This window comes from Simochromis diagramma, unplaced genomic scaffold (assembly GCF_900408965.1).
Source record: "Simochromis diagramma unplaced genomic scaffold, fSimDia1.1 OVJJ01000510.1, whole genome shotgun sequence".
Taxonomy (NCBI): Eukaryota; Metazoa; Chordata; class Actinopteri; order Cichliformes; family Cichlidae; genus Simochromis; species Simochromis diagramma.
The window spans coordinates 235,800-259,411 of NW_024387326.1; the positions used below are offsets into that span (position 1 = coordinate 235,800).

General features: G+C 36.2%; 2 pseudogenes and 3 gene segments (V, D, J or C); all 5 read right to left on the reverse strand.

The window, feature by feature from the left end:
- Window positions 1–2,915: 2,915 nt before the first annotated feature.
- Window positions 2,916–3,469, reverse strand: LOC120717914 (annotated as a pseudogene).
- Window positions 3,470–4,835: 1,366 nt separating this feature from the next.
- Window positions 4,836–5,269, reverse strand: LOC120717747 (annotated as a pseudogene).
- Window positions 5,270–12,914: 7,645 nt separating this feature from the next.
- LOC120717904 lies at window positions 12,915–13,586 on the reverse strand. The segment is given in 2 exon segments: window positions 12,915–13,374; window positions 13,467–13,586. Coding segments are annotated over 2 exon segments (378 nt in total).
- A 3,161-nt stretch (window positions 13,587–16,747) lies between these two features.
- LOC120717893 lies at window positions 16,748–17,492 on the reverse strand. The segment is given in 2 exon segments: window positions 16,748–17,153; window positions 17,243–17,492. Coding segments are annotated over 2 exon segments (450 nt in total).
- Window positions 17,493–20,160: 2,668 nt separating this feature from the next.
- LOC120717748 overlaps window positions 20,161–23,612 on the reverse strand; it is a 53,545-nt gene continuing 50,093 nt past the window's right edge. Inside the window, 2 exon segments of the V gene segment in view lie at window positions 20,161–20,183; window positions 20,904–21,212. Of these exon segments, the coding sequence occupies window positions 20,161–20,183; window positions 20,904–21,212 (332 nt within the window).

Sequence of the window (23,612 nt, forward strand, 5' to 3'; positions counted from 1 at the left end):
GAAACAGAAATGAATTATTCTAATATGCTATCAAATGTTCAAGTAAATATTAGTTTAAACCCTTATAAACTGTTCATACCATTCAAACTTTGACCAAGGTCCCATAATAAATTTCTGTTATTACCAAAATGTCCTACCTGATTTTGATCTACATATCTGTTAAAACGGTGTAAATAGTCTGACCTCTGACATTAATAAATAATGATTAATCATTATAAATCCCAAAAAGTCGATTCTGTTCATCTGGACATTGCGTTTTCAGTGGACCATGGATGACAAACGTTTCGTCACTCATCCATGGTCTTTGGTCAGTGGTTGTTGGTCAAAGTGAATGACTATTTCCATATAATGATGAAGAAACTGATCTGAGAGCTCATTGTTTATCAGTGGTGCTAGTTTGAGTCATTGTGCAAATGTACTGTTTATAAGGTTGGGAAAACCTGCAGCCAGCTGAGACTGAAGATGTCACTCTGATGAGTTTCTCCCACTGAAAATGTTACGTCCAGATGAACAGAAATTAAACATGAAACATTTATCAAGACTCATGTTCGTGAACAGGGATAAAAAACACTATAAAACAGTCAGTGAGGAAGTTTGCTGACAAATTTCAAATTCAAATTTTAAAACTGGCAGTTGTAAAAATGTTTTGGTGTATGCAAAAGAAGAATTATAACTCCCAACATTAGTTCCGATTATATTATTATTATTATGTTATTAAATAACATAGATCAAATGAGCTACACACAAGATACAATATTTAATGATAAAGGTCCTGATAATCCCGTATTATTTCTTTCTTTCGGTGCGCTGATCTTTAATAATTTTCAAAGTGAACTGCAGAACGCAAACTGAGCATTTTGTTTTGTTTTCTTGACTTGGTTTGATGTGCTGAAGTTTTTGTACAGCGTTTCTTTCTCTTGTGTCACTGTGAACTCTCTTAGCACAATAATAAACAGCTGAATCCTCAGTTGTCAGCTGTTACATCCTGCAGATACACCTGCTTTCTGCTGTGTCTCTGGAGATGGTAAACGGCCTCTGAATGACTGAGAGTAGTGGCTGTCACTGCCATCATAGTAGATCCAAGCAATCCACTCCCGGTCCTTTTCCAGCAGCCTGTCTGATCCAGCAGCATGAATATCACCACCAAACCCTGAGTATGTACAGGTCAGTCTGTGGGAGTCTCCAGGCCTTTTAACCACTGATTCAGACTCTGTCAGTGTTTGGCTCTCAGTACCTGCAGACAAACAAGAATAATTAGTGACTGTTTTCCAAGCTCATCATTTCACTTTCACAACAATGTTAGTAAAACGACTGCACTTTCCTTACCAGCCCAGTAAATTGAAAGGATCAGAAAAACAACCATGAATTCAGGATGATTCATTGTCAAGGCCATTTGTCTCTGCTCCGTGTACAGTTGGTGGTTAATCATGTATTCCCTGTCTTATATTCTGCATCATGTCTCAAACATGGTAGAGATCATAGTTTGCATCAGCTCCTCCTCCTCAAAGACAAACACACATCCTCTCCTTCAAGTCAACACTCCACATTTTGAATTATTCAGGCCAACCTTCTGAATGCAGAAAAACTATACTTTTTCCTCAGGTCAACCATTCATAAATTTTTAATAAGTGACTTAACGAAGGAAATAAAAACCTTAAGATCAAGGATCTCTTCTGAGAGATTGTTTTTCAGTGTTTGTCTGCTATCAGACAAACACAGAATACTGTACCCAGTTATACCAGTTATTTTTTAATTTATTTTTATGTGGCTACGTCTCCTTAAACATTTTTTTTAAATATGAAATAAAACTACATGATCTTATTTTATTTGTTTTTTTTATTTATAATTTTCACTAAACATTCAGCTACGTACACAAAGCTGTGTTTGTGTACGCACACTCAGACATGACTCGCACACTGCTTAATATTCCTTACAGATGCAGATTTCCTTTGTTTGACCCAAAATCATAGATCTAAAATCCATCTGAACAGATAACAGTCGCATTTGACCCAGAAAAGAACAAAAACATTCTCGATACTCTTTATTAGTAGAAGTAACATCAGCCTGCTTTTATACACTCTCCTTTTGTTTCTGTTCATACTGCTCGCACAACTCATCAAACAGCTGTACTTTTATCAGTTAGAACTCTAGAGCTCTCACCTTTCCCTGTCCAGCATTTTTAATGTTTTCAAGGCAAATTACTTCAAAACTATTTTCAAATATGTATGAGAGACTATATACAATAACACACAGTCAACAGCCGCAGTGAAATTGCTCTTCAATTTAAAGCAATATAAACACGTGTTCTCAGAACAGGTTTACACTGCAACAAATCTTCAGCTGTTGCTCATCTGCTGAAAGGTTCCGATGTTCTTCTGCATATCTTGGTTGTATTGAGTGGTTATTTGAGTTTACTGTTGATTTCGGCTCAAAGATGTCTGGAAATTTTCCTCTGACGTCTGACATCAGCGAGGCCTTTTCTCCTGCCACTCACTGATAATTTTCTCTTTTTCCGACCATTCATGGCAAGATCAGCAGTTTCTAAAACACCTAATAAAATGGCTGCTTAACTGCACTTTATGTATGTGATGGACTTATGCAGTAGCTGTTGCTATAATCTTACATTATATCTGAAGCATTGATTAATTATTGATACCTTGAATAACAGAAGTAAAGACAAGTAGTCTTTAAGTTTTGTTTACCCCAATTATTTTATTCAAGTGTTTGTTACACATCATTTAAACCCACCATATTTAAACAGTTATGAGACTACAACAAGAGTAAGTTTCTTAGAAAAACATCTTAAATTCATTCATGGTCTGAGGGCTCCTCCTCTGGTGGCTTGATGCTACAGTTGTTTCAGTGCCCTGAGAGGTTTTTTGTTCAGGGGTCCTAACAGTTTGTGTTACTGTGACTCTCTGGCACAGTAATACACAGCAGTGTCTTCAGGCTGCATGTTCCTGACCATTTAGAGTCACTGTCTTGCTTGATGTGTCTAAGTCAATGCTGAACTTGCTCTTTAGTGAATCTTTATAGTAAGAGCTCCCAGTACTTTTCACCCCAATCCACTCCAGTCCTTTCCCTGCAGGCTGTCTGATCCAAGCTGTCCAGTAGCCAAGAGATAAGAGACCTGACAGGTGATGGTCAGACGCTGACCTGGCTGCAGTATAACAGAGGGTGACTGTGTCAGCTGCTCACAGTTTACACCTGTGGAAAAAACACATTGAATGCAGTCAAATTAAAAGTGTGTAGTTTTCATGCTGTCAGTGTTTGTGTTCAGTAAGACTCACAGGATCCAGCAGCCAGCAGCAGCAGCAGAGCTACAGAGAACATGTTGGTGCTGAAGGTGATCTCCCAGGAGCTTCTATTCTTCTTTTGCAACCTGCAGCATTATATCAAGTCAGTGGGGGAGCTTACTTTGCATACAGATAGACGCTGATACATGATTAGAGATACATTGATTGTTCAAGCAGTAATAGAGACTGTGTTTTTAACATTTTTAAAAGATGAAAAACAAAAATAATCTTAAAAAATAACTCTGAGGTTGAAGGGTATTTCATTCATCAAAACCTGAATTTTAAAAGGAGAATTACAACTTGCCCCGTGACAGATTATTGACCTCTCCAGGGTGAACTCTGCCTCTTTGCCTTTTGGCTGCTGGAATAAGAATGAGAAAAGCAAGCCAAATATAATTTCTGATCATTGTTTAAGCCATTTGTCTCTGCCCAGTCTACAGTGCAGACATCAATATGAGAGGAAGAGGAGAACTTCAGTAGTTACGACCTTGCTTGACTCTGTACGTTGAATCCATACAACAAGAAAAAGTCTGATTTGATTGCTAATAAAATTGAAAGAAAAAAACACTTTTTGTCATTTAAAAAAAATGTTTATAATATTTAATGTAATGTTATTTTCTATAAACAAGTACTTTAGCACAACTTATTGGTTTATAGATTAAAGTGTACAATATAATAAATAAATACAAGCTCGCAAACCAAAATATTTTTTTAACAAAAGTATTTTATGTCATAAATTAATCAGTTTATAAACAACATTGATCAGTGAATTCAGTTTCATTTACTGGCCTTTTATTTCAGAGCTTTATCAATACTTACAAAACTCACAAAAAGGTTCTTGCTAAGGAGTTTTAAAAAGTAAACAGAAACAACAGGAATTTATTAGAGTCTTAGAGATTTTTCTTTCTGTGAATGTGACGGTGGCCCTGTATACACATGAGTGTATTCGGGCTGAATATTCTGTCCATTTACTGTAGGGTCTCTCTGCTGCAGACTCCATAAATACACAACATAACAGAACACAGTTTGCATTTATATAAAATAGCACAGAATCTTTTGAATCATTTTTCTATTCTGTTTTTGTATTGCATTGAATCTGAAGGAAAAGAAAATTACTGCATCATTAGATTGTAAAATTTGTTTTCATAAAAAATAATAAAACAAATAAATAAAATAATAATAAAACCGTTCTAACAAGTTATGAAAGGATAGGTTCTGTGCTTTGTGTCTCTTGAGGACATTAATAAACAGAGTTTTCTGATGTTAAGCTGCTCATCTACAGATAAAGCTGCTTGCTGTTGTTTTCCGTTGGAGATGGTAAACTGGTGCTTAACTGCTGTGAGCATAATTTGTTGCTACGACTACCTCGATCAAGAATAGCAACACAATAAGGAATTTCCAAATTTCTTTCTATTTTTGTTTTGAGTAAATAGACCCTTCAATTCTTTATTGGTCTTGGAGCTTCTCCTCTGGTGGCTTCATGTTTCAAATGTGTACATGCAGTGAGGGGCTTTTGTTCAGGTCTGCTGATGTTATGTGTTACTGTGACTCTCTGGCACAGTAATACACAGCAGTTGTCTTCAGGCTCTATATTCTGTCCATTTACAGTCACTGTGTTGCTTGAAGTGTCCAAGTCAATGCTGAACTTGCTCTTTAGTGAATCTTTATAGTGAGAGCTCCCAGTACTTTTCACACCAATCCACCTCCAGTCCTTTCACTGCAGGCTGTCTGATCCAAGCCTGTCCAATAGCTGCTAAAAGAATAAGAGACCTGACAGGTGATGGTCAGATGCTGACCTGGCTGCACAATCACAGAGGCTGGCTGTGTCAGCTGCTCACACTTCACACCTGTAGAGAAAACATGTTTTATGTGATATTAACAGCAGTTGCTGTGATCATCCTGTCAGTGTTTCTTTCCAGTGAGACTCACAGGATCCAGCAGCCAGCAGGAGCAGGCAGAGCCACAGAGAACATTTTGGTACTCAAGATAATCTGATGAGAACTTTTCTTCTGCTTTAACTGACACCATGATTTCAAGTCTTTATAGCAGAGTGTCAGGAAGTTTGCTTTACACATAGATGGATGCTGACCGATTATAAGAGATCACACTGTGGCAATCAGTAATAACAATTTGAAAAAAGGAGATAATTCCAATAAAAATATTATTCATAAGACAAATATAAAGTTTGATGTGTTTTTCATTCCTTAAAAACTCTATTTAGACAAGGCCGATGAAAATAGTCACATTGGCATGTACACATGACAGACAAAATATTTAATGTAAAACTGGAGACAGAATCTTCACAAAAACAATCTCCCAGTGAAGCAGCTTTTCTGAATCGTCCAGTATGTTGATGAGTTAAAATGTCATCTCTGTAACTTCTGTGAGAAAATGATGTTTCTGACTCCTGTGACGCTGTGAGTCTCCAGCACAGTAATAAGCAATAAAATCCTCTGCTATCAAGTTATCAAGAACATGAAAAAATATGTACATTGGTTGCATGCAATAAAGTTATATTTTCAGTTCCTGAAATCTTTACAGTTATCAGATCTTAATTTATCACACAGTGTTTTATGTTTAGATTTAAACTGTTTAAAACTGTTTGTCATTTAATCAAATTACTCTTATAAATATTCGCTGGTTAACCCTGCTCTCAGCGACTGTCAATGATATGTGCAAACAAACAAAAACAGTTTCTTTAAAACAAACATCTATATTTTCTCAATATTGCATAATTACACAACTAGACTTCCACTTCACACTACAGGCACGTGATACACACTTGTTTGAACTGTAATATAACATGACAACATAACAGTGACAAACATACTGCTTATAAATGGATCATCACAATCAAGATAGGGTGTAACAGCAAAGGTACAATAAACTTGTTAAAATGTCAATAATTTTAGTCTTAACTATGTTATTTAACCTGTTTTCTAAACAGTGCAAAGTCTGTTAAAATATTTTTTAAATGGGATTTCTGACAGCTAGGTAAACAACAACAACAACAACAATAAAAACACCCTCAGACAATTCTGATGTTTGCTTATTTAATAACAATCAGAGGTAAACACAGTAGCCACAACGTATCTGTGCAGAGTTTTAGTTTGTAGATGTCAAAGTGAAATACCAATAAAGACATATCTACTGACTCACGTATTTTCACATCAGTCATTCTTCTGGCATTATGTAACTCACATTGAGTTACATGATAAAATCACTTGATTAATGTAATATCATCAGTGGTCTGAGGGCTCCTCCTCTGGTGGCTTCATGTTATAACTGTTTAGGCACTGAGGGGGTTTTGTTCAACTCTACGGATGTTTTGATGCTGTGGTTCTCTTCCACAGTAATACACAGCAGTGTCTTCAGTTGCACAATCTGTCCACTTGCAGTTAGTGCTTTGCTGGAAGAGTCTAAGTTGAGGCTAAACTTATTTTGCTAAATCTTTGCTGAATGAAATCACCAGGATTATATTTCAGATCCATACCAGTCCTTTCCCTGCAGGCAGCAATAAGTAATGATAAATAAGTGTATGTTTAAGAAAGATACTATTAAAGATTAATGCATGTGGTCTGAAAACTAAACAAGATGCTGAGTGCAATTTATAGTAATATTTGAAATAGATGATCAAATTGATGACTAATCCCAACAGATGTTGTTAAATATTTTGGAGATCCTTGTGCCTTTGTTTGTTTCTTCTTGTGTTAATGAGATTGAACTGCAGTTCATTACTATAAATGTGAACAGCAGAAAAGTAAATTTTTCCCTTTTGTGATGTGCTGAGTTTTTGTACAGAGTTTCTTCCTCTTGTGTCACTGTGAGTATCGAGCACAATAATAAACAGCTGAATCCCTCAGTTGTCAGACTGTTCATCTTGCAGATACACCTGCTTTCTGCTTTTGTCTCTGGAGATGGTAAACCGGCCTCTGAATGACTTGAGAGTAGTAGATGCTACCACCATCATATCGGATCCAAGCAATCCATTCTAGTCCTTTTCCAGCAGCCTGTCTGATCCAAGCATTACTATAATCACCACTGAACCCTGAGTATGTACAGGTCAGTCTGTGGGAGTCTCCAGGCTGTTTAATCACTGATTCAGACTCAGTCAATGGTTGACCCTCAGTACCCTGGCAGATAAAAACATTAATTAGCCTTGTATTTCAAGCATAATCATTTGTCATTGAGTCATAATGTCTTGTAAATGAAATACTTCTGTCCTTACCAACACAGTAAAACTGACAGGATAAGAAAACATTCCATTCAAACAGTTCATTGTAGGAGCAATTTGTCTCTGCCCCAGTCCACATTGGTGTGATTCAACTCATGTATTCCTTGTCTTTTATTCCTGTGACACATATTCAAAGATGGAGGATATAATTTTTGCATGTGTTCCTCCTCAAAGAAGAACCACACTCCAGGTCACAGAAATTTAGCATTCAGCAAGTATTCGGCTATCATTATAAAGAAACAACTACAGTGCTTAAAATTACACCACTTGTCATAAAAAAAAAATTATAAATCTGTCAAAAACCAGTTTTTTGGAAATAGCTGGTACACATGACTCCTCTGTCAGAAATGTCAGAAATTAATCAAGCTTAACAGTCTGTAACAGCAGTCTGGCGAGGAAGGAGCGGCTAGCCGGTCCAGCGGACATGTGGTGTGGAGGTTAGCCGGATAACACTGAGCCAGTCGGTTAAATCCAATAACAGACCTTTATTCGCCATCCAACATTACACTTTATAAGCCAGGTCTCCTCGGCTGTACTCGTCCGAACCTACATACGCGGGGATTGGTACCGCCAGCGCCAGCTTGTCACAACAGTAAGTAAGGTGCTTTCTTGAGCATGGAACATGAGCAGCATGGAATGGCTGCCGCTAACAACTCACACAACCCACTAGAGACCCCCATAGCTACTCAATAGTTGGGCAACCCCCCCTAGTGGTGCTATAAAAAAAGGTTTGTTACAAGTCACCAAAAAAAGTATTTTTTTTTTCAATTTAGGAAATAAATATCTGTAATTTAACATCTTAATAAAACATAATAAGTGATTTCCTTTTTTTTGCTATTTTAAATAAAACATAATTTAAAAACTACATGGATAAGATCAGTAATTAACAACATTAAAAATATATATTATTATTATAAGTACTTTAGGGTAGCTGTGTCATAAACCTTACACTGGGTGGTGGTCTATTACATTTATTAAAGCATCTATGGGGGTTTTGTCTGTTTTTTCTGCTCAGAAAGAATTTTTATACTGATATTAACCAGGAAAAGAAACTCTTGAGATTCAGAATCTCTTTTGACTCTTTTGAGTATGTAGGACCGTTCAGAGTGATGGAAACAGGAATTCATAAACTATATGAGCTGTTGCTGTGTACCTGTATGCATATTAAAGAAAATAACATTGTATTGACAACAAGGAACAGAAGACCACAAACCACAACAGCAGCTGCTCCCTCTTAGTTTGCATTTGTACATTCATATTTAGAGCCGTACTTTTTAAAACACAAAGGAACTGATTTGAGTTTTTGTATATCTTCAACATTTCCTCGTACCATGTGTGTATCAGGACACAGTAATACTGTGGACAGAAGAGTCCTCTGGTTTAAAGTTGGAGAGTCTGAAAAACAACATACTCTTTTCTCTGTTGTATTTTGGGTGTAATTCAGAATATCATTAAAAAGAGACTATTAAAGATTAGTACATGTGGACTGAAAACTAAATAAGACTTTCATTTCTGTAAATATTTGAAATAGATTATTAAAACTGATTACTAATCCCAATTGATACTGTTAAATATTTTGCAGATCCTTGTGCCTTTGTTGTTTCTTCTTGTGTTAATGCTGTTGAACTGCAGTTCATTACTGTCAATGTGAACAGTAATACAGTAAATTGTTCCTTTTGTGATGTGCTGAGTTTTTGTACAGTTTCTTCCTCTTTGTATCACTGTGGCTCTCGAGCACAGTAATAAACAGCAGAGTCCTCAGTTGTCAAGCTGTTCATCTGCAGATACACCTGCTGTCTGCTGTTGTCTCTGGAGATGGTAAACCGGCCTTGACTGACTGAGAGTACCAGGTGGTGCTGCCACTATCAATCCAAGCGATCCATTCCAGGTCCTTTTCCAGCAGCCTGTCTGATCCAAGCAGCACTAATATCACCACCAAACACCTGAGTATGTACAGGTCAGTCTGTGGGAGTCTCCAGGTCTTTTAACCACTGGTTCAGACTCACTCAGAGTTTGACCCTCAGTACCTACAGAAATGTTAACTTTTTAGTTCAATCACTTTTTGTTATGTCAGTTTAAATGTTCAACTAAATGTATGTCCTTACCAGCCAAGAAACAACATAGTATCTGTAAAATAACTAAATAAACAGATGTGATCATTGTTAAAGTTGTTAAAGTTGTTGTCCAGTCAAAAGCTTGTCTATTAGATTGAGTCACCACACTTACTCTTCAACATATATAAATGAACTGAAAGAATGGGATTTGCATCGACTCCTCCTCCTCCTCACTGACAAATACCAGTTTTCTCAAAGTAAAAACTTGAAAAAACAGAAAAGTATCATTTTCTTGTTTTTGATTATAGTTTATTTTTACTTTATAATACATACATTTTCAAATATTAAAACTTGCATTACATCAAAAGGCTTATTTCATACCAAAGGTCTTTTTTTAAGATCTCAAACTCAGAAGTATTCAAAGAAAGTTGCCCAAGTTTTTGTGTGACTACTAATGGCAGGATTTAAGCATTTAGCAGCCAAGCCACTCCTTTACATAGAAAGCGGTATGTGCTGTGTTGTATATGACCCAAAAATTATGTTCCACTGGCAACATGCTGATAGTATTTGTGTGCATTATATGGATCCAGTCCCTGTAATTCATTATTTCTACTGCAGCACTTGTGTGTAATATGGGGACTCAGCTGTAAACCATTTATGTGCACCAGTAGCTACAGGAAATCTTGGTTTCAAGGGCACAACAGTGCCATAAAGAGCCCTTAAAGTTTCTTTTAACAAACTGGTGAAGCCAAAAAGAAATAAAATCATAAAATCAACAACATGAAAAACACAACTTCAAGCCAGTCAAACTAACTGATAGTTGCCTAAATAACTAATAAAATAACATGTTTCCTTACTAATTAAAAGGTCATAATACCTTTTTTCACAACTTATTTCAATACTTAAATTTGCTCTGGAAAGTGTAATGGGGAAAAATCTAGTTTACCCTCACATTTACATTTAGGTGTTTATAACTTCACTGTAGGATTTTTGTATAACCTTTGTTTGCTTACATGAAGTATGTGTCAGTATGACCTGCTGAAAAACAGCTTAGCAAAGCCTAAGGATGTTTCACTATCGCTCAGAATGATGAACTCTCAGGAAGGCCAGCATCTGGGAAATGATAGTGGGAGTCTTCCCTGTCCAGCAGCAGCCTGGGTGAGACATACAGAGAGTTTGTGCGATGTTATAAAAGGGACACTGCGACGCCCCAAGGTTAGAGCTCTTATGACTGTATAACCGTGATGTTTTGATGTGTGTGTTTGCTCTGCTGCATGCAGTAATAAAATAGCTTCACCACAGCTGATCTGGTTGCAGACTTTATTAACACAAAAATCCACAGCAAAAGCAACTAGTTAAGTTCAGTTACTGAATATCATATATTTAAGTCCATTTGCGGTATTTTCATTTTTTCATTGTCCTGTAAATAAATAAACAAAATCTTAAAGTACATTAGCTAAGTAAGATCATTTGGATTTCAGATGCAAAAGTTTGAAATATATATGAAGTGAAAGCTCTCTGTGGCTGGTGCATGATGGTCAATTACTTTCGCCTCCAAGAAATCCCACACTGAGAAGTTAGATGGATGTTTTCTGTTACATCCGAGTGTTTTGGTGCAGAGTTAAAAATGAAAGAAGCAGGAGAACTGTGAACCTTTGTTGCAACAGTGACACCTGGGCACACAGGAAACTACAGGTTTGATGACTATCACAGTAAGAGACGTCATAGTTTCAACACAAAAAGAAACTTTGCATTCATGACTACAGAATTTGCAATAAAAAAATAAATATATTTAAAAAAAACATATGAAATTTTTTTTGTATCATATTTGCTACATCCAGCGTTGTTTTGTGCAGTTTTTTGCTTTAAAATGTGAAATTTATTTAGATTTATATTTGGGGGAGGAAACGCACTGATGATGTAGATGTCTCAAAAACACAAAAACACAAAAACTGTATGTATCAAATATGATACACTGGGCATTAAGGGGTTAAGAATTTGAGTGTTAAAACAGAAATGTATCAAAACTTAAACAAATCCAACTGAGTTGCTATTTTATTGGAAACATGTGGACCTATGAGCCTCCTCTGAGGTGAGTTTGAGTAAAGAACAACCATCGGGCTCACCAGCAGCAGGACTGGAGCAGGGTATTAGTACACTCACACTGTATCACCCAAGTGCTGTAAGGATTTGTAAGGAAAACCTAACAGCACTACAGACACACTGCTTGACAGTCCCAGTATAAAATATCATTAAGATTAATCATTCACTTTCTCCTAAAAGGGAGAAGGAAAAGAATCACTGGATGTGATCAAACAAAGTCCTGTAATTAAACTCACACAGTATGACTGAGTTTGATTTTTTTTTAATAAAAACAACACTTTTGATTTCAGAAAATATGTAGCATGGATCTTTAACATTATTGATATTTATGTGGCTACGTATTCTTAACCACCAGCCCAGCAGATAGTTAACAGCAGCAGTCCTGTCCTGTAGTCCATACTGTTAAACTGCATGTCCTTAACTCGCTGTCAACTTCTCTGAAGTCAGATAAGTAGAAAAGAAATAAATCAGGGTTTTGCATCAATTCCACAGGAAACAAAAATGAATTATTCTAATATGCTATAAAATGTTCAAGTAAATATTAGTTTAAACCCTTATAAACTGTTCATACCGTTCAAACTTTGACCAAGGTCCCATAATAAGTTTCTGTTATTACAAAATGTCTACCTGATTTTGATCTACATATCTGTTAAAACGGTGTAAATAGTCTGACCTCTGACATTAATAAATAATGATTAATCATTATAAATCCCAAAAAGTCGATTCTGTTCATCTGGACATTGCGTTTTCAGTGGACCATTGATGACAAACGTTTCGTCACTCATCCATGGTCTTTGGTCAGTGGTTGTTGGTCAAAGTGAATGACTATTTCCATATAAATGATGAAGAAACTGATCTGAGCTCATTGTTTATCAGTGGTGCTAGCTTCAGTCATTGTGCACATGTACTGTTTATGAGGTTGGGAAAACCTGCAGCCAGCTGAGACTGAAGATGTCACTCTGATGAGTTTCTCCCACTGAAAATGTTACGTCCAGATGAACAGAAATTAACAACACTTGTTTAGGATAAATATAACAGTCAGTGAGGAAGTTTGCTGACAAATTTCAAATTCAAATTTTAAAACTGGCAGTTCTAAAAATGTTTTGGTGTATGCAAAAGAAAATTATAATTCCCAACATTAGTTCCGATTATATTATTATTATTATGTAATTAAATAACATAGATCAAATGAGCACACACAAGATACAATATTTAATGATACGAGGTCCTGATAATCCCGTATTATTTCTTTCTTTCGGTGCGCTGATCTTTAATAATTTTTCAAAGTGAACTGCAGAACGCAAACTGAGCATTGTTTTGTTTTTCTAACTTGGTTTAATGTGCTGAGTTTTTGTACAGAGTTTCTTCCTCTTGTGTCACTGTGACTCTTGAGCACAATAATAAACAGCTGAATCCTCAGTTGTCAGGCTGTTCATCTGCAGATACACCTGCTTTCTGCTGTTGTCTCTGGAGATGGTAAAGCGGCCTCTGACTGACTGAGAGTAGTAGCTCCCACTACTGTCACTCCAGATAACAGCAATCCACTCCAGTCCTTTTCCAGCAGCCTGTCTGATCCAAGCAGCATGAATATCACCACCAAACCCTGAGTATGTACAGGTCAGTCTGTGGGAGTCTCCAGGCCTTTTAACCACTGATTCAGACTCTGTCAGTGTTTGGCTCTCAGTACCTGCAGACAAACAAGAATAATTAGTGACTGTTTTCCAAGCTCATCATTTCACTTTCACAACAATGTTAGTAAAACGACTGCACTTTCCTTACCAGCCCAGTAAATTGAAAGGATCAGAAAAACAACCATAAACATCGGATGATTCATTGTCAAGGCCATTTGTCTCTGCTCCGTGTACAGTGGTGGTTAATCATGTATTCCCTGTCTTATATTCTGCATCATGTCTTTAAACATGGTAGAGATCATAGTTTGCATCAGCTCCTCCTCCTCAAAGACAAACACACATCCTCTCCTTCAAGTCAACACTCCACATTTTGAATTATTCAGGCCAACCTTCTGAATGCAGAAACTATACTTTTTCCTCAGGTCAACCATTCATAAAATTTTTAATAAGCTGGCTTAACAAGGAAATAAAAACCTTAAGATCAAGGATCTCTTCTGAGAGATTGTTTTTCAGTGTTTGTCTGATATCAGACAAACACAGAATACTGTACCCAGTTATACCAGTTATTTTTTAATTTATTTTTATGTGGCTACGTCTCTTTAAACATTTTTTTTTTTAAATATGAAATAAAACTACATGATCTTATTTTCATTTGTTTTTTTTATTTATAATTTTGACTAAACATTCAGCTACATACACAAAGCTGTGTTTGTGTACGCACACTCAGACATGACTCGCACACTGCTTAATATTCCTTACAGATGCAGATTTCCTTTGTTTGACCCAAAATCATAGATCTAAAATCCATCTGAACAGATAACAGTCGCATTTGACCCAGAAAAGAACAAAAACATTCTCGATACTCTTTATTAGTAGAAGTAACATCAGCCTGCTTTTATACACTCTCCTTTTGTTTCTGTTCATACTGCTCGCACAACTCATCAAAACAGCTGTACTTTTATCAGTTAGAACTCTAGAGCTCTCACTTTCCTGTCCAGCATTTTTAATGTTTTCAGGCAAATTACTTCAAACTATTTTCAAATATGTATGAGAGACTATATACAATAACACACAGTCAACAGCAGCAGTGAAATTGCTCTTCAATTTAAAGCAAATATAAACACGTGTTCTCAGAACAGGTTTAACTGCAACAAATCTTCAGCTGTTGCTCATCTGCTGAAAGGTTCAGATGTTCTTCTGCATATCTTGGTTGTATTGAGTGGTTATTTGAGTTACTGTTGATTTCGGCTCAAAGATGTCTGGAAATTTTCCTCTGACATCAGCGAGGCCTTTTCTCCTGCCACTCACTGAATATTTTCTCTTTTTCAGACCATTCATGGCAGATCAGCAGTTTCTAAAACACCTAATAAAATGGCTGCTTAATGCACTTTATGTGATGTGATTGGACTATACAGTAGCTGTTGCTATAATCTTACATCATTTAAACCCACCATATTTAAACAGTTATGAGACTACAACAAGAGTAAGTTTCTTAGAAAAACATCTTAAATTCATTCATGGTCTGAGGGCTCCTCCTCTGGTGGCTTCATGCTACAGTTGTTCAGGCACTGAGAGGTTTTTGTTCAGGGGTCCTAACAGTTTCTGTTACTGTGACCCTCTGGCACAGTAATACACAGCAGTGTCTTCAGGCTGCATGTTCTGACCATTTACAGTCACTGTCTTGCTTGATGTGTCCAAGTCAATGCTGAACTTGCTCTTTAGGGAATCTTTATAGTGAGAGTCCCCAGTGTATTTCATCCCAATCCACTCCAGTCCTTTCCCTGCAGGCTGTCTGATCCAAGCTGTGTAGTAGCCAAGAGAATAAGAGACCTGACAGGTGATGGTCAGACGCTGACCTGGCTGCAGTATAACAGAGGGTGACTGTGTCAGCTGCTCACAGTTTACACCTGTGGAAAAAACATTGAATGCAGTCAAATTAAAAGTGTGTAGTTTTCATGCTGTCAGTGTTTGTGTTCAGTAAGACTCACAGGATCCAGCAGCCAGCAGCAGCAGCAGAGCTACAGAGAACATGTTGGTGCTGAAGGTGATCTCCCAGGAGCTTCTATTCTTCTTTTGCAACCTGCAGCATTATATCAAGTCAGTGGGGGAGCTTACTTTGCATACAGATAGACGCTGATACATGATTAGAGATACATTGATTGTTCAAGCACTAATAGAGACTGTGTTTTTAACATTTTTAAAAGATGAAAAACTTAAACAATCTTAAAAAATAACTCTGAGGTTGAAGGGTATTTCATTCATCAAAACCTGAATTTTAAAAGGAGAATTACAACTTGCCCTGTGACAGATTATTGACCTCTCCAGGGTGAACTCTGCCTCTTTGCCTTTTGGCTGCTGGAATAAGAATGAGAAAAGCAAGCCAAATATAATTTCTGATCATTGTTTAAGCCATTTGTCTCTGCCCAGTCTACAGTGCAGACATCAATATGAGAGGAAGAGGAGAACTTCAGTAGTTACGACCTTGCTTGACTCTGTACGTTGAATCCATACAACAAGAAAAAGTCTGATTTGATTGCTAATAAAATTGAAAGAAAAAAACACTTTTTGTCATTTAAAAAAATGTTATAATATTTAATGTAATGTTATGTTCTATAAACAAGTACTTTGCACAACTTATTGGTTTATAGATTAAAGTGTACAATATAATAAATAAATACAAGCTCGCAAACCAAAATATTTTTTTAACAAAAGTATTTTATGTCATAAATTAATCAGTTTATAACAACATTGATCAGTGAATTCAGTTTCATGTACTGGCCTTTTATTTCAGAGCTTTATCAATACTTACAAACTCACAAAAAGGTTCTTGCTAAGGAGTTTTAAAAAGTAAACAGAAACAACAGGAATTTATTAGAGTCTTAGAGATTTTTCTTTCTGTGAATGTGACTGTGGCCCTGTAATACACATGAGTGTATTCGGGCTGAATATTCTGTCCATTTACTGTAGGGTCTCTCTGCTGCAGACTCCATAAATACACAACATAACAGAACACAGTTTGCATTTATATAAAATAGCACAGAATCTTTTGAATCATTTTTCTATTCTGTTTTTGTATTGCATTGAATCTGAAGGAAAAGAAAATTTCTGTAACATTAGATTGTAAAATTTATTTTTCATAACAAATAATAAAACAAAATAAATAAAATAATAATAAAACCGTTCTAACAAGTTATGAAAGGATAGGGTCTTTGCTTTGTGTCTCTTGAGGACATTAATAAACAGAGTTTTCTGATGTTAAGCTGCTCATCTACAGATACAGCTGCTTTCTGTTGTTTCAGTTGGAGATGGTAAACTGGTGCTTAACTGCTGTGAGCATAATTTGTTGCTACGACTACCTCGATCAAGAATAGCAACACAATAAGGAATTTCCACATTTTTTTCTATTTTTGTTTTGAGTAAATAGACCCTTCAATTCTTTATTGGTCTTGGAGCTCCTCCTCTGGTGGCTTCATGTTTCAAATGTGTACATGCAGTGAGGGGCTTTTGTTCAGGTCTGCTGATGTTATGTGTTACTGTGACTCTCTGGCACAGTAATACACAGCAGTGTCTTCAGGCTCTATATTCTGTCCATTTACAGTCACTGTGTTGCTTGAAGTGTCCAAGTCAATGCTGAACTTGCTCTTTAGTGAATCTTTATAGTGAGAGCTCCCAGTACTTTTCACCCCAATCCACTCCAGTCCTTTCCCTGCAGGCTGTCTGATCCAAGCTGTCCAATAGCTGCTAAAAGAATAAGAGACCTGACAGGTGATGGTCAGATGCTGACCTGGCTGCACAATCACAGAGGCTGGCTGTGTCAGCTGCTCACACTTCACACCTGTAGAGAAAACATGTTTTATGTGACAGCAACAGTCAGTTTGCTGTGATCATCCTGTCAGTGTTTTTTTTTTTTCCAGTGAGACTCACAGGATCCAGCAGCCAGCAGGAGCAGCAGAGCCACAGAGAACATTTTGGTACTCAAGATAATCTGATGAGAACTTTTCTTCTGCTTTAACTGACACCATGATTTCAAGTCTTTATAGCAGAGTGTCAGGAAGTTTGCTTTACACATAGATGGATGCTGACAGATTATAAGAGATCACACTGTGGCAATCAGTAATAACAATTTGAAAAAAGGAGATAATTCCAATAAAAATATTATTTATAAGACAAATATAAAGTTTGATGTGTTTTTCATTCCTTAAAAACTCTATTTAGACAAGGCCGATGAAAATAGTCACATTGGCATGTACACATGAACAGACAAAATATTTAATGTAAAACTGGAGACAGAGTCTTCACAAAAACAATCTCCCAGTGAAGCAGCTTTTCTGAATCATCCAGTATGTTGATGAGTTAAATGTCATCTCTGTAACTTCTGTGAGAAAATGATGTTTCTGACTCCTGTGACGCTGTGAGTCTCCAGCACAGTAATAAACAATAAAATCCTCTGCTATCAAGTTATCAAGAACATGAAAAAATATGTACATTGGTTGCATGCAATAAAGTTATATTTTCAGTTCCTGAAATCTTTACAGTTATCAGATCTTAATTTATCACACAGTGTTTATGTTTAGATTTAAACTGTTTAAACTGTTTGTCATTTAATCAAATTACTCTTATAAATATTCGCTGGTTAACCTGCTCTCAGCGACTGTCAATGATATGTGCAAACAAACAAAAACAGTTCTTTAAACAAACATCTATATTTTCTCAATAATGCATACTTACACAACTAGACTTCCACTTCACACTACAGGCACGTGATACACACTTGTTTGAACTGTAATATAACATGACAACATAACAGTGACAAACATACTGCTTATAAATGGATCATCACAATCAAGATAGGGTGTAACAGCAAAGGTACAATAAAATTGTTAAAATGTCAATAATTTTAGTCTTAACTATGTTATTTAACCTGTTTTCTAAACAGTGCAAAGTCTGTTAAAATGATCTTTAAATGGGATTTCTGACAGCTAGTAAACAACAACAACAACAACAATAAAAACACCCTCAGACAAATTCTGAGTTTGCTTATTTAATAACAATCAGAGGTAAACACAGTGGCCACAAAGTATCTGTGCAGAGTTTTAGTTTGTAGATGTCAAAGTGAAATACAAGAAAGACATATCTACTGACTCACGTATTTTCACATCAGTCATTCTTCTAGCATTATGTAACTCACATTGAGTTACATAATAAAATCACTTGAATTATGTAATATCTTAAATTCATCAGTGGTCTGAGGGCTCCTCCTCTGGTGGCGTCATGTTATAACTGTTTAGGCACTGAGGGGGTTTTGTTCAACTCTACGAATGTTTTGATGCTGTGGTTCTCTTCCACAGTAATACACAGCAGTGTCTTCAGTCTGCACAATCTGTCCACTTGCAGTTAGTGCTTTGCTGGAAGAGTCTAAGTTGAGGCTAAACTTATTTTTGCTAAATCTTTGCTGAATGAATCACCAGGATTATATTCAGATCCATACCAGTTCTTTCCCTGCAGGCAGCAATAAGTAATGATAAATAAGTGTATGTTTAAGAAAGATACTATTAAAGATTAATGCATGTGGTCTGAAAACTAAACAAGATGCTGAGTGCAATTTATAGTAAATATTTGAAATAGATGATCAAATTGATGACTAATCCCAACAGATATTGTTAAATATTTTGCAGATCCTTGTGCCTTTGTTGTTTCTTCTTGTGTTAATGAGATTGAACTGCAGTTCATTACTATAAATGTGAACAGCAGAAAGTAAATTGTTCCTTTTGTGATGTGCTGAGTTTTTGTACAGAGTTTCTTCCTCTTGTGTCACTGTGACTCTCGAGCACAATAATAAACAGCAGAGTCCCCAGTTGTCAGGCTGTTCATCTGCAGATACACCTGCTTTCTGCTGTTGTCTCTGGAGATGGTAAACCGGCCTCTGAATGACTGAGAGTAGTAGATGCTACCACCATCATATTGGATCCAAGCGATCCATTCTAGTCCTTTTCCAGCAGCCTGTCTGATCCAAACATAATGGTCATCACCACTGAACCCTGAGTATGTACAGGTCAGTCTGTGGGATTGTCCAGGCTGTTTAATCACTGATTCAGACTCAGTCAATGTTTGACCCTCAGTACCTGCAGATAAAAACATTATTAGCCTTTGTATTTCAAGCATATCATTTGTCATTGAGTCATAATGTTTGTAAATGAAATACTTCTGTCCTTACCAACACAGTAAACTGACAGGATAAGAAAAACAGCCATCAAACAGTTCATTGTAGGAGCCATTTGTCTCTGCCCAGTCCACATTGGTGTGATTCAATCATGTAGTCCTTGTTTTTTATCCTGTGACACATATTCAAAGATGGAGGATATAATTTTGCATGTGTTCCTCCTCAAAGAGAACCACACTCCAGGTCACAGAAATTTAGCATTCAGCAAGTATTCAGGCTATCATTATAAAGAAATCAATACTACAGTGCTTAAAATATTTATTACAGCACTTGTCATAAAAAAAAATTATAAATCTGTCAAAAACCTGTTTTTTGGAAATAGCTGGTACACATGACTCCTCTGTCAGAAAAGTTAGAAATTAATCAAGCTTAACAGTCAACCAATAAAAGTAATTTTTTCTATTTAGCAAAGAAATATCTGTAATTTAACATCTTAATATACATAATAATGTGATTTCCTTTTTTTGCTATTTTTAAATAAAACATAATTTAAAAACTACATGGATAAGATCAGTAATTAACAACATTAAAAAATATATATTATATATTATTATAAGTACTTTAGGGTAGCTGTGTCATAAACCTTACACTGGGTGGTGGTCTATTACATTTATTAAAGCATCTATGGGGTTTTGTCTGTTTTTTCTGCTCAGAAAGAATTTTTATACTGATATTAACCAGGAAAAGAAACTCTTGAGATTCAGAATCTCTTTTGACTCTTTTGAGTATGTAGGACCGCTCAGAGTGATGGACACAGGAATTCATAAACTATATGATGAGCTGTTGCTGTGTGTACCTGTATGCATATTAAAGAAAATAACATTGTATTGACAACAAGGAACAGAAGACCACAAACCACAACACCAGCTGCTCCCTCTTAGTTTGCATTTGTACATTCATATTTAGAGCCGTACTTTTTAAACAACAAAGGAACTGATTGAGTTTTTGTATATCTTCAACATTTCCTCGTACCAATGTGTGTATCAGACACAGTAATACTGTGGACAGAAGAGTCCTCTGGTTTAAAGTTGGAGAGTCTGAAAAACAACATACTCTTTTCTCTGTTGTATTTTGGCGTAATTCAGAAATATCATTAAAAAAGATACTATTAAAGATTAGTACATGTGGGCTGAAAACTAAATAAGACTTTCATTTCAGTAAATATTTGAAATAGATTATTAAACTGATTACTAATCCCAACAGATATTGTTAAATATTTTGCAGATCCTTGTGCCTTTGTTGTTCCTTCTTGTGTTAATGATGTTGAACTGCAGTTCATTACTGTCAATGTGAACAGTATACAGTAAATTGTTCCTTGTGTGATGTGCTGAGTTTTTGTACAGAGTTTCTTCCTCTTGTGTCACTGTGAGTATCGAGCACAATAATAAACAGCAGAGTCCCCAGTTGTCAAGCTGTTCATCTGCAGATACACCTGCTGTCTGCTGTTGTCTCTGGAGATGGTAAACCGGCCTTGGACTGACTGAGAGTAGTACTTGCTACTACCACTGCCACTATCGATATAAGCAATCCACTCCAGTCCTTTTCCAGCAGCCTGTCTGATCCAAGCTGCACCAATATCATAACCAAATCCTGAGTATGTACAGGTCAGTCTGTGGGAGTCTCCAGGCCTTTTAACCACTGGTTCAGACTCTGTCAGTGTTTGACCCTCAGTACCTACACAAATGTCAACAACTCATTAGTTTTCGCATTCCTTCATATCATATAATTTGTTCAGCAAAATGTATGTCCTTATATGTCCTTACCAGCCAAGAAACAAAACAGAATCAGGAAAATAACTAAATGAACAGGTTTGGTCATTGTTAAGGTCAGTTGTCTTTGCTGTGTCTATATGAGGTTGGGTCCCTGACTTAGGCTTGAACACTTATAAAGTTAGTTAATATATGAGTTTTGCATTGACTCCTCCTCCCTGGAAAAAATACTCCTGTTTGACAAAGTAAAAAAATTTAAAAAATGAACATGTACACTTTGCCAGTTTTCTGTGAGTTTTATATATATTGTTTGTAATTTTAAAGCAAATTCTAATTTTCAAATATAAAACTGACCATTTTTTCAAGACCATCATTCATACACAATTTTCATACCATTGTGTTTTATACAGCTAGTAGTGCTGTCCAATGTGCTCTTCATGCACTTTGTCATTTTTTTCAATGATTTGCTTTATTATTCTTTATTTCTATTGAACACACAAATGTACAGTATCTGATAGCACACCACAGGCATAAGTGCACACCAGATGGCTTGGCTATAACTTGCTTTTCTCAGCAACAAACTGTGTCACTATCACATTGCCAGGGAGGGACCTATTTATCAGAAAGCCACACACACAACTTCAAATGAATTATTGTTAAAAATGGTAATCCTGAATGTGCAAGTAATCGAATGAGATGTTTTCTAAGAAGTGGATCTATTTTAACAGCTTGTTTTATATAAAATAACTTAAAAATGTAAATTAATCTGCAGCTTCCTCATATGAAATACATTTTATCTAATGCAATGTTTTTTGTCCTTTAATTTCAGTTTATCTTTCTAAAAAATGTTTCTAGAAAATGTTTTATATATCAAGAGTGTTTCATTGTCTTGGTGTATTAATACAGGCCAGGTTTCTATAAACCTGCAATGGATTAGAAGAACAAAAACACACTCCCCTTGAAACATTTTGCAATTCAATCTAAAAAAAAATGTTGAAAAACAAAAAGTCAAATTGACATTTGGTAGTATAGTCAAAAACAGTATAACGAAAAAAGCTTTAGTCTTTAGTTTAATTAATCTTCCGGTGTTTTTTTCTAAACAATTTTTGTTTACACACAGAAAAAGAAGAGAAATTCACATTTCTGTGCTTTCCCTGAATTTTATATCAATTTGACTTTAAATAAAGTTTTAAATAAAGTAAAAAAATATTTATTTAATATATAAATACTGCAAAACAGAAGTGGACAGTATTTTACTTTATTTTTAACTGGAAAATTTCAAAACTCTTTGCACATTCATGAAGATACACAGTTAGAGTTTTGCCATAGCTGCTCATTAATAACTTTTTGATTCTGAAAATGTTGTTTCCACTTTTTAATACAGAATAGCATTGTATGCGACATGTGTATTACCACTTAGCATCAGAGTACATTGAGGAAAATTTCATCTCGCATTTCTAAAGAAAATGCCACCTTTTTTGATAAAATTCAGTATTCCACGTTATTGGTAAATAGAGGAAGTAGTTTTTGTATGACTCTCCAGTTGCTGTTTCTCACTGTGTCTGTCGGGCACAGTAATAAACTGCTGTGTCCTCAGTCTTCAGATTGTTCATCTGTAGATAGACTTTACTGCTGGAGTCATCTCTGGAGATAGTAAATCGACCCTGGACTGACTGGGAGTAATAGAAATGAGAACTGCGTGTGTGTACAAAAGCGATCCACTCCAGGCCTTTTCCAGGAGCCTGTCTGGCCTCTGGGCCTGCGGCTCGGTTCACTCTGGCACAGCTGGCTGCCGGCGGAGCCGGCGTGCAGCCCCCTCTAGCTTCTGCTCGGTGGCTACTGGGTGACCCCTCGTCTGGGGATCCTCAGCCCTTCCCATGAGGGTGGCACTGTTTGTAGACTTAAATTACACCTTTCTTGGCTGCTACTTCAAAGCACATTGTGCGCTGTCTGTCCTGCGTGCTGCACAACAACATTCAATATTTAGTATTTACTGCTGTTTACACTTAGCTAGATTAATGCGATGGTGTTGTGTTTAGTATGTTGCTTTGGGTTTTTTTTTACTTGTTTTCTATTCTTTCTCTCTCAACAGGTGATCCAGGAGATTTTTTTTTCCCTTTCTCACTGTCCCTCTCCCCTTCTGTTTTTTCTTTTCCTTCCTCTTTCTTTCTCCCTTTCCTATCCCTCACTCATGTCTGTCCCGTCTGTAACAACTGAAAATAAAATAAAATAAATAATAAAAACAAACGTTGATCAAATGGACCAATACGGCAATGCCATGATGATCCATTTGGCAAAATAAATCCATTGGGTATCCTTGTTGGTCTTCAGACAACAATTCTGATGGCTAAACAACCACATGGGA